Genomic DNA, 14,121 nt, shown 5'->3' with positions numbered 1-14,121 from the left:
CTGAAGAACAGTCTTGAACGCGACTTCACAGTGACTGTTTACATGACGATGGTGACAGTAGGTGAGGGGCTTACAAGCTAATTTATCCTCTCTCTTGCCAAGATTTTAAGGATTCACTTTGTGTTTTGATGTCGAATACATATTCCTAAGTATCTGCTCCGTCTGAGGCATGAATATGAGAAGTAGCCCAAACGTAGCTAACATTAGAGCTAATGCTAAGGAAGGAAGCTAGCTAAAAATTACCACCTGTATCTGTAGCTGCTGTTGTTCTCTACTGTCTGCCATGTTTTTTTTTATCGGCTCGTAGCTTGTTCACCGTCAAACAGACAGTAGTGGCAGCATGTGTGTGTTGTGTATGAGGTGACAGGGTGTTTGTGTGTGGCTGTCCCGTGTGGTAGGGGAGCTGCTGAGCCTCCTACTGGTGTCGGTGCTGTGGGGCTGCACTAACCCTCTCCTGAAGAGAGGCACAGAGGGGATAGAAAATGTGACCAGTGCCAGCAGAGTCTCACAGCTACTGGCTGAGGTCAAGTTTCTTTTCCTAAACCTCAAGGTAAACTCTGACATCCCTTCTGTATCAGTATGTGTTAGTGTAAAAATGAGTACTGTCACTCACATTTGCCTGTGATTGCACCTTCTTCCTTGTGTTGCTGTGCAGTACCTTGTGCCATTTCTCCTGAACCAGAGTGGCTCTTTGGTCTACTATTACACACTCTCTACCACAGGTGAGACACGCTCACAACTGTCTGATGCCATCTTCTATCATGGAGATTAGATGCATGCTTCAGTTGTGCAGTTAATGATCAGCTCAGTAGCTGTCAGTGAATTGTCCCACTGAGTCAGCGTGCACAATATTAGAGGCCACAAAGTGGTCGGCCCTAATGTAACATGTCATCATCAGCTCATTGTACCTGTGCTTTTCCTGCTCTGACAAACCAACATGTCTGCTGTGACTAAGCTTTGTCACCCAGCCCATATGCTCACACGTGTGTGTGTGTGTGTCCACCCAGAAGTGATATTTTGAAAGACAAAGGAATGATTTCTTCAGAGTTTCTGAGACGTGCTCTAAGCGTCGTGTGACTTTCTAAAATATAAAAGTGTGTAATAGTTGTTTTTGTTTTCACAGCAGACATGATTAGTCACATGTGTTACTGATGATGTTAACAATGGCTCTGTTGTATTCTGGTGTCCCAGTGAGCTGTGACAGTGCACCAGTGTGAACAATAACAATAGCTAAAACTGGTGCTGGTTCCGACTATGACATGTCAAAATGTCTTCCATGGAAAAGGCTTACGGTGGAATGGAACAGTTCAGGCTTAGACTGTGTCTCACCGCACAAGTATGCTTGATTTGACACCTGTAATGTAGTTAAAACACTCTGAAAAAAGGTAAAAGGTCAAATATTCCACTGTTACTTTGGTAGGACTGTGATGGATGTTTCATCTGCTGATTATGAATCTTTCATACAATCACAATAAAATCACAATTCCCTAAAGTTGACATTTTGAAATAACATTTTTAGTCCGGCCACATAGATAATTAATTTACCACAAAGTAAGAAAAGCAGAAAATCCACAAATTTGAGGATTTAGAACATTCAAATGACATTTTTGCTAGAAAATTACTTTTGGTTACAAATAATTGATTATCAAAATAGTGTAATTTTAGATATCGATCAATTTTCTGGTGCTTGACTGATTGTTTCATTCTAAATTGATGCCACATCACATTGTGAGAAATGACTCAGCTTGTGGTTTTTGTTCGGTGAAAAATTAATAATGACAGCACCAACTGTTTTCTCAGATAACATTTGACAAACTATACATGTCCTATTTCAAACACGGGCCTCGTTGGAACAAGTGGTTCCTGAACCTATTGGAAACATCAATATTGATATGAATATACATTTTAATTTTTTCAGAGTTATCCCTTGCTGTTCCTGTGGCCAACTCTCTCACCTTCCTTTGCACTCTGCTCACTGGAAAGTTACTGGGTGAAGAGTTTGGAGGCAAACGTAAGTGCACGAGTATACACTCGTTTGCTGTTCAGTGCTAAGACAGTCACACAGCAAGTGACATTGATACCCAAAAGGACAAATCTGGGATGCTAAGATGCTACAAGCTTTAAGATCAAACATCAGGCTGCCAGTTACAGCAAAGTCACATAAGCAAGACATTACTGAGCAGTTAATTCCCTACTGTGAAAAATACCCTACTCTGTGTTTGTCTTTTAAGATGTGTCTTTTTTTAACTTTCATACCCTTCCCCACACTCCTGGCTGTCTGCAGAGGCCGTCGCGGGAATGTTCCTCACCATGGCTGGCATCACTCTCTGTGTTATAAGCTCCATTGATGACACAGATGCTGGGAAGCAGAATACGACCCAGGCTGTACACTAACGGAGATCAGGATTAAAGCGAATTCTCTCATGCCTTCAAGTGATTCCTTAGCAGGGAGGAGGAAAGCAGGGCTGGAGCAGGACTGGAGGGGGCAATTTAGATTCAGACAGCGGCTCCCTAGAGCAACGGTTCTGGTGGGGGAATCGTGCCTAAATGAACTCAGCGTGAGCTGCAAAAGTCCTGTGAAGAAACTCAAGTTGAAGGGAAAGCGGGTTCACGTAGGGTTCAGCTCAAGGCGAGACTAGATTTATGGTGCTTGCTTAGAAATTGGTGGTTGTTAACTTTTACTTTTAAGCACTCTGCTGCCCCGCCATGTGACTGGCATCTGCATAAATGCAATAGAGACCGCATACAAAAAAACACTGAGGTTTGAAATGGACCAATTAGATCTAACCTCCTGGTTTAACGGGGGGGTATTTTACTGCGGCTGCCTTCTGTCCGCTGTGGGAGAGAGCAGGACACGGGAGAAGAAAAATGTCATTTAGGTCATTCATAAAGTTGTTTTTCAAGTACTTGTTCTCTCCTTCTCCTCCTCCTCCTTCTTCCCCTGCTTCCTTGTATACATAAAGCATTACTGAGGTAGATATCACTGTTCACAAGTTCTTTGTGAAGGAAGAGTAGTTGTTAACAGTGGGTTATATTGTTTTATGCTCTGTACACACATCTGAACAAGTTGCACAGATTTCAGATTAACATGAACAGTAACGTACATAGTAATATATATTTTTATTGTCACAGTATTTAATTGACACAAAACACTGTACAGATGTTATTGTTGCATCTATTCAGATTGTAATGTGGCTGATATCTATTTAATAAATTGTTGGCAAAACACAACTTTGTGTTATGATCTCTTTCTCTTTCTCACTTTCTCTGTCTTATGTACATGTCATATTTGGAATGAATTGTATCGTTGAACATCTGCACAATATCCACAGCAGAGTCGTCCCTGGTAAACAGATCGGACCATGTGATCATTTTTTAGTTCTGCATACAGAGTTGCTGCGGTGGATTGTAGTGTGTTATACTAGAGCTTATGATAGTGGGTCTGTTTGTTCTTATTTTGACTGGACCTGTTCACATTTTTGACTCTTACAACATAAATTAATGTTGTTACTCAGCTCATTACCACAGTTTAAGTACTACCACTTTAAACAAACATTCATTTAGCCACACTGGTCACCGAACAGCAGTTATCGCTCGGTTTATCCTCTGAAGTGGAACCGTTACGATGATGTGATGAATCTTCATCATTCTTCAGTCCTCCTCATGATGGTTCTGCTCTGCTGTAACTGACGGGACGTCCTGTGGGTTCTCCTGTTAGAGCGAATCATTAAAACATTGTGAAAGCCTTGTTGTGATGATTCACTCTTTCAGCACATGAGGTGGATGAACTTGCCTTTTCTTCCCTGTTGTTGTCCTGAGAGGCAGATGACGAAGACTTTGAAGACATCTGATGCAGCTCGGGCTCCTTTTCAAATAGGAAACACATTGATTGGTGACTTCTGTGTTCATGTACTGTTGAATTTGAATTTAAGCTGTTTCGAATTATTCTGAGTGTGTGTGTACTGTACCACTGTTTCAGCAGCAGACTCCTCTGTCACAGCAGAATTTGCTATTTGTTTCACACCATCTTGCTCAGATGGAGGCGCCTTCTAAGGACAAACATTTTATATTCTGAACCTTTTAATTAGGACACATGTATTATGATGGCACAAATGTGACCACCCATAAACTCATCTTGTACCTGCTCTCCCGTGTGTTTGTGTGGGAGTTCTCTCTCCTTGTGCTGCTCGCTCTTTGTAGTTTGTGCATGTCTCTTGAGAAAAAACAATTAAAAAAAAAAAGGCTTTTATGGGTTTATTTCGAGATGCAGATGCAGGATCAAAAGTGTTTATGACAGCAACGGACCAGCCACCTCAGAGACAGGTTTTACCCCCCGACGGACGGAAGAATAAGAGTAAGATAAATGAAGTAGTAGGCACCTTACATTTTACACTCGCAGTGATTTAATGTGTTGTGGGATTTCTGATTTTGTAATTTGATTGTTTTGATGCATTTTATTTTGAAGGCCTCAGAGAGTCAGTGCATATGCATTTCATTGAATTTGAATTCTTTAACATTTTCTTTATGACAATACGTTTGAACTGTGAACCCTTCAGTAAGTAATTGCACACAAATGGGTAAAATACATGAGATGTTTGTGTCTTAGAGACAGGAAAGACGACTTTCAGGGCTGGGTTGTTAAAGGATGAGTTGGTTGGCATTTTTCTTTTTCCATTTTCAAGTAAAAATAATCACATATTCATCACTTAATGTCAACTGCGTAGACTAAAATCTTGCAAAGGGCACCGTAATGCATAAAGGAATTTCTCAACCAGACAATTATGGATCCATCCTCTGGAATCAGTCATTTTCTAAGTTATACCCTCAATGCCTCCCCGTTACGTAGAGAAATCGCACAAGACTGAATGAATGAATGTGAAAGACATTTTCTCCCATTTCTTCTCTTAGATAAGAAGCTAACAGATTGACATGGAACATGATTCATGCCTACCTGCTGCGTGCTGATTAGTTCCTCATCCTCCACTATTTCTGCAACTCGCTTCAGATAGAAAATGAGAGACAGATTAAGATTTACTTCTGCTCTAAACACATACTCTCAGGAACTAATTTACCTCCTTCGGTGATATTTCACCCTTCCTACAATGCAGCAATAAGGCTGACCGGACACTGAGAGGACTGTGAAGCGAACCTGATCGACAGGAAGCTCTGTAGCTGTGTTTTCATCCTCGTGCACCTCCTCGGCTCCTCGTACCTCCTCCCTTCTCTTCCTCGTTGCTCTTTTGAACACGCTGGGCTGGACTGTGATGAAACAGAATTCAAAAAGCTGCTGCTGCTAGAATGACTGACACAAAAACAACCATACTAGTTGTGAATGTCAGGAAGTGTGATTTGAAATGAGAAATATGAAGTTGGGGATACTCACCAGATCTATTGCTGAGCGGTGGTCTCGGCTGCTGTCTGTTGCTGTGGACCTTCACCGGCCTGGCAAAGAACACAGAGGTCTCATCCTCTCCCTCTTGCCTGCTCCTCTGCTGTGTGGCTGCTGGAGCTGCAGCTTCATCGCCTGTCGACTTCACCCTGCGACCATCTGACTGAAATTCATGGCATAGATTGTAGTGATGTATGGTTACATATAGACAAAAAAATACCCTCTGCACAGTTGGCCTCACTTTAGTGTTTTAGTCAGTAAACAGTCCTAATATAGCTCCTGCAGTGTAAGTCCAAGACAGTGGAGGACTGTTTTTACCTCTGGTGAGTCAAGAAGAGCTGAGTCACTGTACTGGTCTCCTGGACCACTTCCTGCTTTCCGGTTCTAAGAGACACACACAAGACACAAACAAGATAGCCATCACTCAGCCCGAACATGCTGCAAATGAACTGTAGGTTGCAGAGCAACAATGCAAAGGAGGTCTTTTAAGACGTGAAAGGTGTGTATGCTACAGTATTAAATCAAAGTACCTCATTTCTTCTCAACAGCCTTCTCTTTCCTGGGTAATGTCTACAAAATAAAGAAAACCACTGTAACAGTGTTGTTCTGATGCACGTAAACACTCACAGAGGACCTTGCATAACAATACCTCTCTGTAGCTTTTGAAACCAACAGCTCCACATATGGAAGTTTCTTGAACTTCTCGGTTCCCACGGCAACATAGCAGCCGCCAGTCTCCAGCTCCGCAGCTGAGGACACAGTCACTCCTTCCAAAGAGCACAGCCTGATGAAGCATGTGGGTTTGGGAGATGTTTACTAGATTTCTCTTCCTTCGTTTGTATTCCACAGTGTGTGTGTGTGTGTGTGTGTGTGTGTGTCTGTGTGATCTGTAGGTGTCACTGACCTGCGTACAGCTCCAGTTCGTAGGCTGACCTTCTCTGTGACCAGACTCAGGATCTGTTCCAGGTCATGCCGCATGCTCCGAGGAATAATGAACCGGAATGGTGGACACAGGAGATCTCCATTACGGAAAACACTGAATAGAGAGAATAGGTCCATTATTGCTTCGAAGGCTGCCGTTTGTTTGCAGTTTGTAGCGCTGAGTTTCCTGTCAGAGCTACAGTATGTGGAGGGATAGTAACACATCAAGACTAAGAGTTTACAGACATGCTTGTGAAAATACTGGACAAATTAAAACTTTGATCTGATGTTGTGGAGCTGGATGAAAAGTCAGAGACTCACTCATCGTCATTACAATTCCTCCTGAGGGGAACATGAATGTGTGATGCAAATTTCATGGCGCTCTATTTAATAGTTGTCAAGATATTTCACTCAAAAACTACAAATGAGAACCACGTGGTGGCACTAGAGGGAGAGTCTGGGGATCACCTAAGTCATCATGATTCATCCTCTGGGAACCACGACTGTCTGCACCAAAATTTGTGCCAATCGATTTGGTTGTGGTGGACTGTCCAACCAACTGACAGACATTGCCACTCTAAAAAGGGAAATTGTTATAAAAATGCAGTAAAGTGGGAAGATAAGCTTTTAATTTCACTAAATCAGACTGCTGAAGTCTCATACTGGCTTTGGCTGAATGTTTTTTAAAGTTCAGATCTCGTCACAGCCTGCATGGACACAAGGAACAATTACATCCATTTGTCATGTTTCAATATACATATTGGTGTGCAAGTATTGTGTTCAGACCGACTTGAAAAATGTGGACCTATGCTTAATAGAAATATTCTGAGATACTGCACCATCTAAATGTGCTGAGGATAATAATGCATATGTGTGTTTTGTTTGGTGTAACCGACTCACTGTAAAATGCAAGGCACAGGTATAAACTTCCTCCATTTTGCTGAGACATTTGGCCTCTGGGTTACTTTGGCCTGTGGAGGACATTCAGAAAATCAGATGCGTGGTACTGCCGAAGCATCATAATGCCGTCATTTTCTCAGCAATATTGAAAATTCCCTCATAAGTGTCATCTATGTCCTGCTCATCAATTACACTGCACGCCCATCGCAGCAAAATCAGTTATTCCAAAAGTGTAATGACTGACTGCTCATGCCAGCTCAAGTGCTGCAGCCATGGAAACTAACCACATTCACACTGCCGTGTCTGATCCGAGGGCTCCTCTCAAAGATGTTATTCATGTCGTCCAGTGTCAGTGAGATCTGGAGGCAATGTATGCGTCTACCTCTGATGACTTTCGCCGGACTAAATCAATCGCCTCAGAGCAAACCAGACATTGATAATCTTCCCTTATTGTTTTTACTTTGAAGTGGCAGACATTTAATGCATTTACAGTGTCTCTGAGGACAGAAGCAGGCGTGAGGCGGTGAATATGCGGTAGGCCTGCCCAGACATGCACATAGCCCCGATAACACAGCGTGGAAGCATAACTCTTTGTTTCACCAGCCAGATCAAACACAACTCACACACAGACACACTTCCTGCATTGCTCCACAGCAACCAAAACACTGGCATGTAAGACTTTAAAACCAAAGACTCTGCTTTCCAAGTGGCAGTCACCCAAGGCACACACAATCACTCTCCAGACCTTTTTATGTTTTTCAGAACAGTAATACTGATGGCTCAAGACTAAAAGCACACTCTGCCTCTAAAAGACTAAGCGGTCATCCCTACCAACTGGTCAGAATACAGATCTACTTGTGTGTGTTGCTTTAAAATGTGAATATTAAGAAAGCTTCTGCCCACATAATAATAAAAAGAAACAATAATAGCTGCTGATATATTGTGGGAATTTCTGATTTCTAACAATATCCAGCCTTAATTACTGAATCTAATGTCACACGAGACACTTGAAGGGGCACCTTGCCAGGTCTGAGTGACTAGTTGATCATTAGTACCTGGCAATTTACACGACAACCAGTGACATCAATGGTACTTAAGCGCAGAGGGTGACCCATGCACACACACAATCTAATCTGACTAATGCTGACATAACAATACCATGTCACATTCATAAGCAAATATGAGATTGCCTCTGTAATGGAAAATCCTGCAGTCATTTTCACATTTGACTTGGCTGGAGCTCAAATGGATCGACTTGATATGAGTACAGTGTGGCCCGGCGGTGCATTCCTCCAGGTTAGACTGGGATTAATGAGTGATGGACTTCCGCATGACAAAATAAAAGCTTACCTGGGTTTCTTCACGGCCAGCAGGGTGCTTTTTCAGTCCTGTGTTCAGGTAACTATACAGGAAAACAACAGACATGATAAAGAAAATCCCTCCAACAACACTTCATCTCTTTTACAAACACCCAAAAGTGTGTTAGGGTTACATCATGAATATACTTTAATTTTAGAGACACAAAAGCCTCCTATTAGGAACTGTACATTAAAATGATCCCTGTAATCAGAACAGTAAAAGATTTTTGTACTCACTCCAGTCTCTTGAACTTTTCAAAGCCAGCAGCAACATACTGTGCTCCTGTCTGAAGGTCCTGGAGGTCTGTGACCCTGTGGCCTTGTCGGGGGGTGTACAGAGTCCGGATGGCAAGTGGAGCACCGATGCTCTGGGTCACCTCATTTAGAAAGGCCTCCATAGTGGCCACCTGTCGCTGGTTGACCACGAACCGCCGTCCATTGTAGAAGGGATCTCCATTCCTATACACCACCACACTCTTCACTGGTGGCAGGAGACTGGTGGCTGCGGTGCTGGCAGCCATCTCTGATCCAGCTGTCAAGTCCTCTTGAGTCCACACACGCCACGTTATTTTCTCCACATACTGTACATACAATTCCACTCATTAAGCCTAGAGTTGCATTTACTGACCATCTTCACACACCAGATACATTGCAACAACCACGCATCAACATTACAACCACATCTTACATAATTCATATACACTCACAAGCCTGGAAGACGAAGCGAGGAAGTCGTAGAATTGAAGGCAAAGGTGAAAATCAGTCCCTTCTGTTGTTGTCTGTCTGGACTCCCACTCACCACGTTCTGCTCTCTCTATCCCCCTAACACACACACACATACACACACACACACACATACTACTCCACTGACGGCGGTGAGTATTTCCTGGTTGCTATGGCAGCGTGACAGCAATGACTGGCTTTGTGGGCCAAACCATTGGCAGCAACCACAACAAAAGAGACAGACCATGGAGGAGAGGAGGGGTGGGTCACTGTGTTGGAGGCTGAATCAATAAGATAACCTCTACACCCAGTTGTGTTTTCCAAACGACATTTGCCAAATAAATAATCTATACTGAAATTACCAGGCAAGTGCAAGAACCACCAGGTGACCGAACCGTTAATGAAATTTCATAAAAGTAACACGTTTTAAATTTAACACAGCATATAACACAAGATACTGTTTAAGAGCAGGACAATGACATTTTTGTGCTTTTAAAAGCTTCTTCCCGTGGGTGCCCTTTAATGACATTAATACCAAAAGACAACAGCAGTTGTGGATATTTGTAGGATGATCTTCTCAGGTGATGAGTGAACTTCCATTCACTGTGATCCAAATGGGAAATCTGAGCCTCTGAGACACAACACAAACCTCTTTGGAGGCGAGGGCCCTCCCTGAGTTCCACTGAATGAACTGTCTTCATTTTCAGCTGTAATTACCTCAACCTCTCACAGTTTGTGCTATGAGGAAAATATCAATGGAACCACTGCTGGTGGCAACAACAGTAACAACAAGACGACTTTTTAGAAAAATAAAAAGTATCTATTTATTAGCAAATAACATTCACAATATACACATGATGATTGACGCAGTCTCACATCATCATCGTCATCGTCATCATCATCAGTCAGGATATGCTCAGCCTGTCCTTCAGTGACAAGTACTGCAGAGAAGAAGAAAAACACTCCTGTCAGTTACTTTCCTGTGTACAAATATGTTTGAAAATCAAATGCTAGAGTGCATGAGTAACTGCTGCTTTTCTCTGAGTTCAATTGCAGTTTACATTAAGTGTTCTTTGTGCACATTACTCCACATCTTGGCACCTTTACACCCTCTAGAGCTGCTGAGTGCTTTGTGGATGCAGTGATGCAGGATTGATGAGGACATTCATTCATTTGTTAACGATAAATTAAGAGATTCAATTGGTACACAGTCCGAGTGCAGAGGGTGCAGGCAGCTGAGCGTTACAGATTACAGATTTACACAGTTCAGATCAGAGGAAAAATGAGGCTGAATCATGCACATAACTCCAGTGTCTGTGTTTCTAAGTATAAGCTGGCTGCCAAAGAGAAATAATATTTCTTGGACCCACTGTACTGACGTATTTCTAAGGTCAGTAAATAAATTTAGTCTTGCAGGAGAGGCAATTTTCCTCCAGCAGGAGCCTGCCACTGTTGAATAAATGTAGGGAAACATTACATCTCTCCCTTCCTCTATCTTACCTTTTTCCTGCTGTCAATGGCCTGCTGGAGCCAGAGCAGCTCCATGGTCAGCGTGTTTCTATGGAGACGCAGGGCTTCTGGGTTACAGGGCACCTCCTGGGCCAAGCAGTACTGCCGGGGTCCTGAAAGAGGGATAACAAATTCAAAATGACTCATAAGGTCTTTTAACTGCAAAAGACGAATCTGTTCATAACCAGACAAGTTCACCTGCTCCTTCTTTTGTTATTTCTCTTAAACAAGTGAGACACCACCCAAAAAGGTGAGATCATTTAACGTGTATACAATGTTATTTCTCCTGCTTGGACAATCTTCTTGAAGCTATTTTCATTCTAAAATAATTTTAATGTAAATCTTTAAAATTAATTGAATCTATTTTAAGGTCAAGACCTAAATATTTCATTACAAACAAACTACTTTTAAGGTGGATATCATTTATAATGCTTACAGATCAAAATAAGCAAACCGAAACAATTCATTGATTTGAAGATGATTAACAATTCTAATAATCGATTAATCATTTATGAAGAGAAAAATACCAAGACATTTGCTGTTTACAGATTCTCAAATATGATGATTTTCTGCTTTTTGGGTTTTCATGCCTTTGCATATCTTCTTTGGCCTGTTGGTTGGCCAAAAGAAGCAATTTGAAAGCATTTCCTTAATCTCTTGCAAATTGTGATGGGTATTCTTTATTTCTGAAACCTTACAAGCTGAAGCAATTTTGAAAATAATAATAATACAGCCTTAAACCAGATACAATCTTGTAACTCTGTTAGAAATTAATAATGATAGATTTAGAAAGTCAGCTAGTTGTTTTTCTTCTATGAGCTGGGGTGTACAGTCCTCACCTTTATGACACCGATCATAGTTCACGTCCAGGTCCAAACTGCTCCAGACTGTGGTGGAGTCTCCTGGGCTCTCCATCACCCTTCCATCCTCCCTTGCAGTGCTTCCTCTCTGTCCCTCTACATTACTTCTAACAGTGCTGCGAGAGAAACAGTCCTTAGAAAGAGAGATCTGTCCTTTTGTAGGCTGTGAATCATCTCTCTCGGCTTCTGTCCTCTCTCCTCTCTCCTCTGGTGCGAATGCTGCTGCTGCCGATGATGATGATGATGATGAGGAGGATAGGCTCTGGAGACTGGCACAGACTTCTGGTCCTGGATCTGTAGGCTTGGTGCTGGATGGTAGAAACGGACCGTCCTGATAATGCATGTGCAAGAGAAGCATGAGAGAAGTAAGCTGATCAAATCACACACCCATAACAGGTTACAGTTACTTACGGTGTCAGTGAAGTGGGGAATGGGGATAACCCCCTCTCTCCACTCTAAATGGGCCAAGCCTCCATCAATGTCCTTCACAAAGTCTTCAAAGTCTGATCGTGCACGACGGATTTCGTTTCTCACCAAGTACCCACGTGCAGATGCCTACGGAGGGGAGGAAAGTTACAACAACTACAGTAACAGTAGCTTAACTTTAGCTACAATGCTAACAACAACAACGATAGCTACTATTAGCATTAGCTTTCATAAATAGTAAAAACTGACCAATTTGGCAAAGACACAATTCAGGGCAACTTACTGCAAGTATAAAAACTCTTGGTGGTGATTTATGACTTGAAAGCAGTTAAATTATTTAACGTTATTACCTGAAAGCAGGTGAGTATCTTCTCCCACTTGCCTCTGTCCATTGCTATGGTAACATGACAGCGCTACGTCGGAGAGCGGGAGATGAACTCGGACGTTTGATTTTGTTCCGGTGTCACATTAAAAAATAAAAGCCTTTTGTAAAAACATAACCACGTACGTGTACCGTTTTAGCTCTTAACCTGATCAATAGTCGTCAGTACGATACAGTGATCATTTTGCGATTCAGACTGTGTTAAAACAACCTGTATAACTCTGGAGAACAACCGCCGTTATATGTGTGGTGTTGTATTTTGGTAAAAACTGACCGGAAGTGACATAGCGTTCAGTTCGCAATGTTGCTGCTTGTCACATGGCACTTTTTCTCAGAGTTTTTCGCCACAACTAATGAACATGAGTAGTGGTTCAAATCAGAGAACTTTGTTTCAGACTTGGGGCACTTCCCTTTCTCAAAACAAAGTTGTTCAACCGAAAAAAGATGGCAGGAAGGCCGCTGGACGGCGCAGAACAGCTCCAAGCAACACCGCACAGGTAGCTACAATACACCCTCCTCGAAATCCTCTGTGGACTGAAGAGGGTCAGGGGTCCACATGCACATCAGAGGAGCCTAAACCTGCGTTTGAAGATGACGACGACGATGACGACCTTATGCTGGTCGCCATCTATGAAGCGGAAGAGAGCCTGCAGTCTGATAATGTAGCCTCTTTTCCAAATGACAACCCTGCAGGAGCAGAGAGCACTGCCCTCTCCCCCATCCCATCAGGTGGACAGACATACCCAGACTTCCCTGGCTTTGACAGCTCCTCAGCTAAGGTATGGATCTACCCCACCAACTATCCCATCAGGGAGTACCAGCTGAGGATATCAGAGGCTGCCCTGTTTCAGAACACACTGGTGTGCCTTCCCACTGGACTGGGAAAGACCTTTATAGCCTCTGTGGTCATGTACAACTTCTACCGCTGGTATCCATCAGGGAAGATTGTATTCATGGCCCCCACCAAACCTCTGGTGGCACAGCAGATCGAGGCCTGCTATAAAGTGATGGGGATCCCACAGGCACACATGGCTGAGCTGACAGGTAACGATCGTGACACAGAAACCAGGACACTCAACTTTCCATTTTTAGCCTGAATTTGCAATAGTTCATCTCCTTATGTGCAGGCAGCACAGCAGCAAAGCAGAGACAGGAGGTGTGGAGGACCAAGCGAGTCTTCTTCCTCACCCCTCAGGTGATGGTGAACGACCTGTCCAGAGAGACGTGCCCGGCCCAGCAGGTCAAGTGTGTGGTGATCGATGAAGCCCACAAGGCGCTGGGCAACCATGCCTACTGTCAGGTACACACACCTCTCACTCAAGATCAATGCATTTAAATTCAATTATATGTCACTGCTGACTGTATCTCCAGGTTAGATTTTGCCTGCCAAGTCCAAATCTGATGTGAACATACAATAAAGTGACTTTATAGTGATATTCCAGCCTCCGTATGGCTTCACCAAGTGACTCCCACTCAGAGAATAGAGGCGGTTAATACAAACAGAAACAATTTTTGTTAAATCCTTTTCATCTTCGCTTTCTGCATCACTGGGTGTTCACATGTTTGGGTGATGTGACAAAATACTGTGTACCAAGGTAGCTATTCCTATAATATCTTTGATTGTACAACTGAGCAAAGTTGCAAATCAATGAG

At 42.8% G+C, this 14,121-nt stretch overlaps 4 protein-coding genes across 4 annotated transcripts in view; 2 read left to right on the top strand and 2 right to left on the bottom strand.

Moving 5' to 3' along the window:
- Nucleotides 1-10: 10 nt before the first annotated feature.
- Nucleotides 11-3,217, top strand: tmem234 (transmembrane protein 234). The gene is made up of 5 exons (XM_070842304.1): nt 11-61; nt 399-550; nt 656-722; nt 1,919-2,011; nt 2,285-3,217. Exons 1-5 carry the CDS (start codon nt 43-45, stop codon nt 2,392-2,394), a joined length of 441 nt encoding a protein of 146 aa, XP_070698405.1. The 5' UTR covers nt 11-42; the 3' UTR covers nt 2,395-3,217.
- Nucleotides 3,218-3,422: 205 nt separating this feature from the next.
- Nucleotides 3,423-9,089, bottom strand: dcdc2b (doublecortin domain containing 2B). Its single transcript, XM_070842303.1, has 14 exons — nt 8,806-9,089; nt 8,561-8,612; nt 7,211-7,281; nt 6,294-6,425; nt 6,039-6,173; nt 5,920-5,959; nt 5,708-5,773; nt 5,384-5,552; nt 5,150-5,259; nt 4,952-4,999; nt 4,142-4,213; nt 3,969-4,046; nt 3,794-3,865; nt 3,423-3,711 (listed from the first exon to the last, which is right to left on the bottom strand). Exons 1-14 carry the CDS (start codon nt 9,087-9,089, stop codon nt 3,652-3,654), a joined length of 1,389 nt encoding a protein of 462 aa, XP_070698404.1. The 3' UTR covers nt 3,423-3,651.
- A 1,030-nt stretch (nt 9,090-10,119) lies between these two features.
- Nucleotides 10,120-12,494, bottom strand: iqcc (IQ motif containing C). Its single transcript, XM_070842922.1, has 5 exons — nt 12,437-12,494; nt 12,072-12,215; nt 11,640-11,991; nt 10,792-10,913; nt 10,120-10,232 (listed from the first exon to the last, which is right to left on the bottom strand). Exons 1-5 carry the CDS (start codon nt 12,476-12,478, stop codon nt 10,197-10,199), a joined length of 696 nt encoding a protein of 231 aa, XP_070699023.1. The 5' UTR covers nt 12,479-12,494; the 3' UTR covers nt 10,120-10,196.
- A 317-nt stretch (nt 12,495-12,811) lies between these two features.
- Nucleotides 12,812-14,121, top strand: part of fancm (FA complementation group M) — a 39,067-nt gene continuing 37,757 nt past the window's right edge. Inside the window, exons 1-2 of the mRNA XM_070842696.1 lie at nt 12,812-13,512; nt 13,596-13,768. Coding sequence (XP_070698797.1) covers nt 12,822-13,512; nt 13,596-13,768 — 864 coding nt within the window. The 5' untranslated portion in view covers nt 12,812-12,821. The remainder of the gene's footprint in view (nt 13,513-13,595; nt 13,769-14,121) is intronic.

Source organism: Pempheris klunzingeri, chromosome 13 (assembly GCF_042242105.1).
Source record: "Pempheris klunzingeri isolate RE-2024b chromosome 13, fPemKlu1.hap1, whole genome shotgun sequence".
Lineage (NCBI taxonomy): Eukaryota > Metazoa > Chordata > Actinopteri > Acropomatiformes > Pempheridae > Pempheris > Pempheris klunzingeri.
The sequence above is the reverse complement of the archived record's forward strand: the minus strand, read 5'-3'. Positions and strand labels throughout refer to the sequence as shown.

Bases quoted from the DNA above. Each gene is read 5' to 3' on its own strand.
- tmem234 (XM_070842304.1), top strand. The intron at 551-655 runs GTAAACTCTGAC...GTTGCTGTGCAG, and splicing joins TTCTTTTCCTAAACCTCAAG to TACCTTGTGCCATTTCTCCT. The intron at 723-1,918 runs GTGAGACACGCT...TAATTTTTTCAG, and splicing joins TTACACACTCTCTACCACAG to AGTTATCCCTTGCTGTTCCT.
- dcdc2b (XM_070842303.1), bottom strand. From the start codon at position 9,089: ATGGCTGCCAGCACCGCAGCCACCAGTCTCCTGCCACCAGTGAAGAGT. The intron at 7,282-8,560 runs GTAAGCTTTTAT...TGTCCTCCACAG, and splicing joins CTGGCCGTGAAGAAACCCAG to GCCAAAGTAACCCAGAGGCC. The intron at 5,553-5,707 runs GTAAAAACAGTC...CATGAATTTCAG, and splicing joins CTCTTCTTGACTCACCAGAG to TCAGATGGTCGCAGGGTGAA.
- iqcc (XM_070842922.1), bottom strand. From the start codon at position 12,478: ATGGACAGAGGCAAGTGGGAGAAGATACTCACCTGCTTTCAG. The intron at 11,992-12,071 runs GTAAGTAACTGT...ATGCATTATCAG, and splicing joins TTCCCCACTTCACTGACACC to GACGGTCCGTTTCTACCATC. The intron at 10,233-10,791 runs GTAAGATAGAGG...TCTTCTCTGCAG, and splicing joins CCATTGACAGCAGGAAAAAG to TACTTGTCACTGAAGGACAG.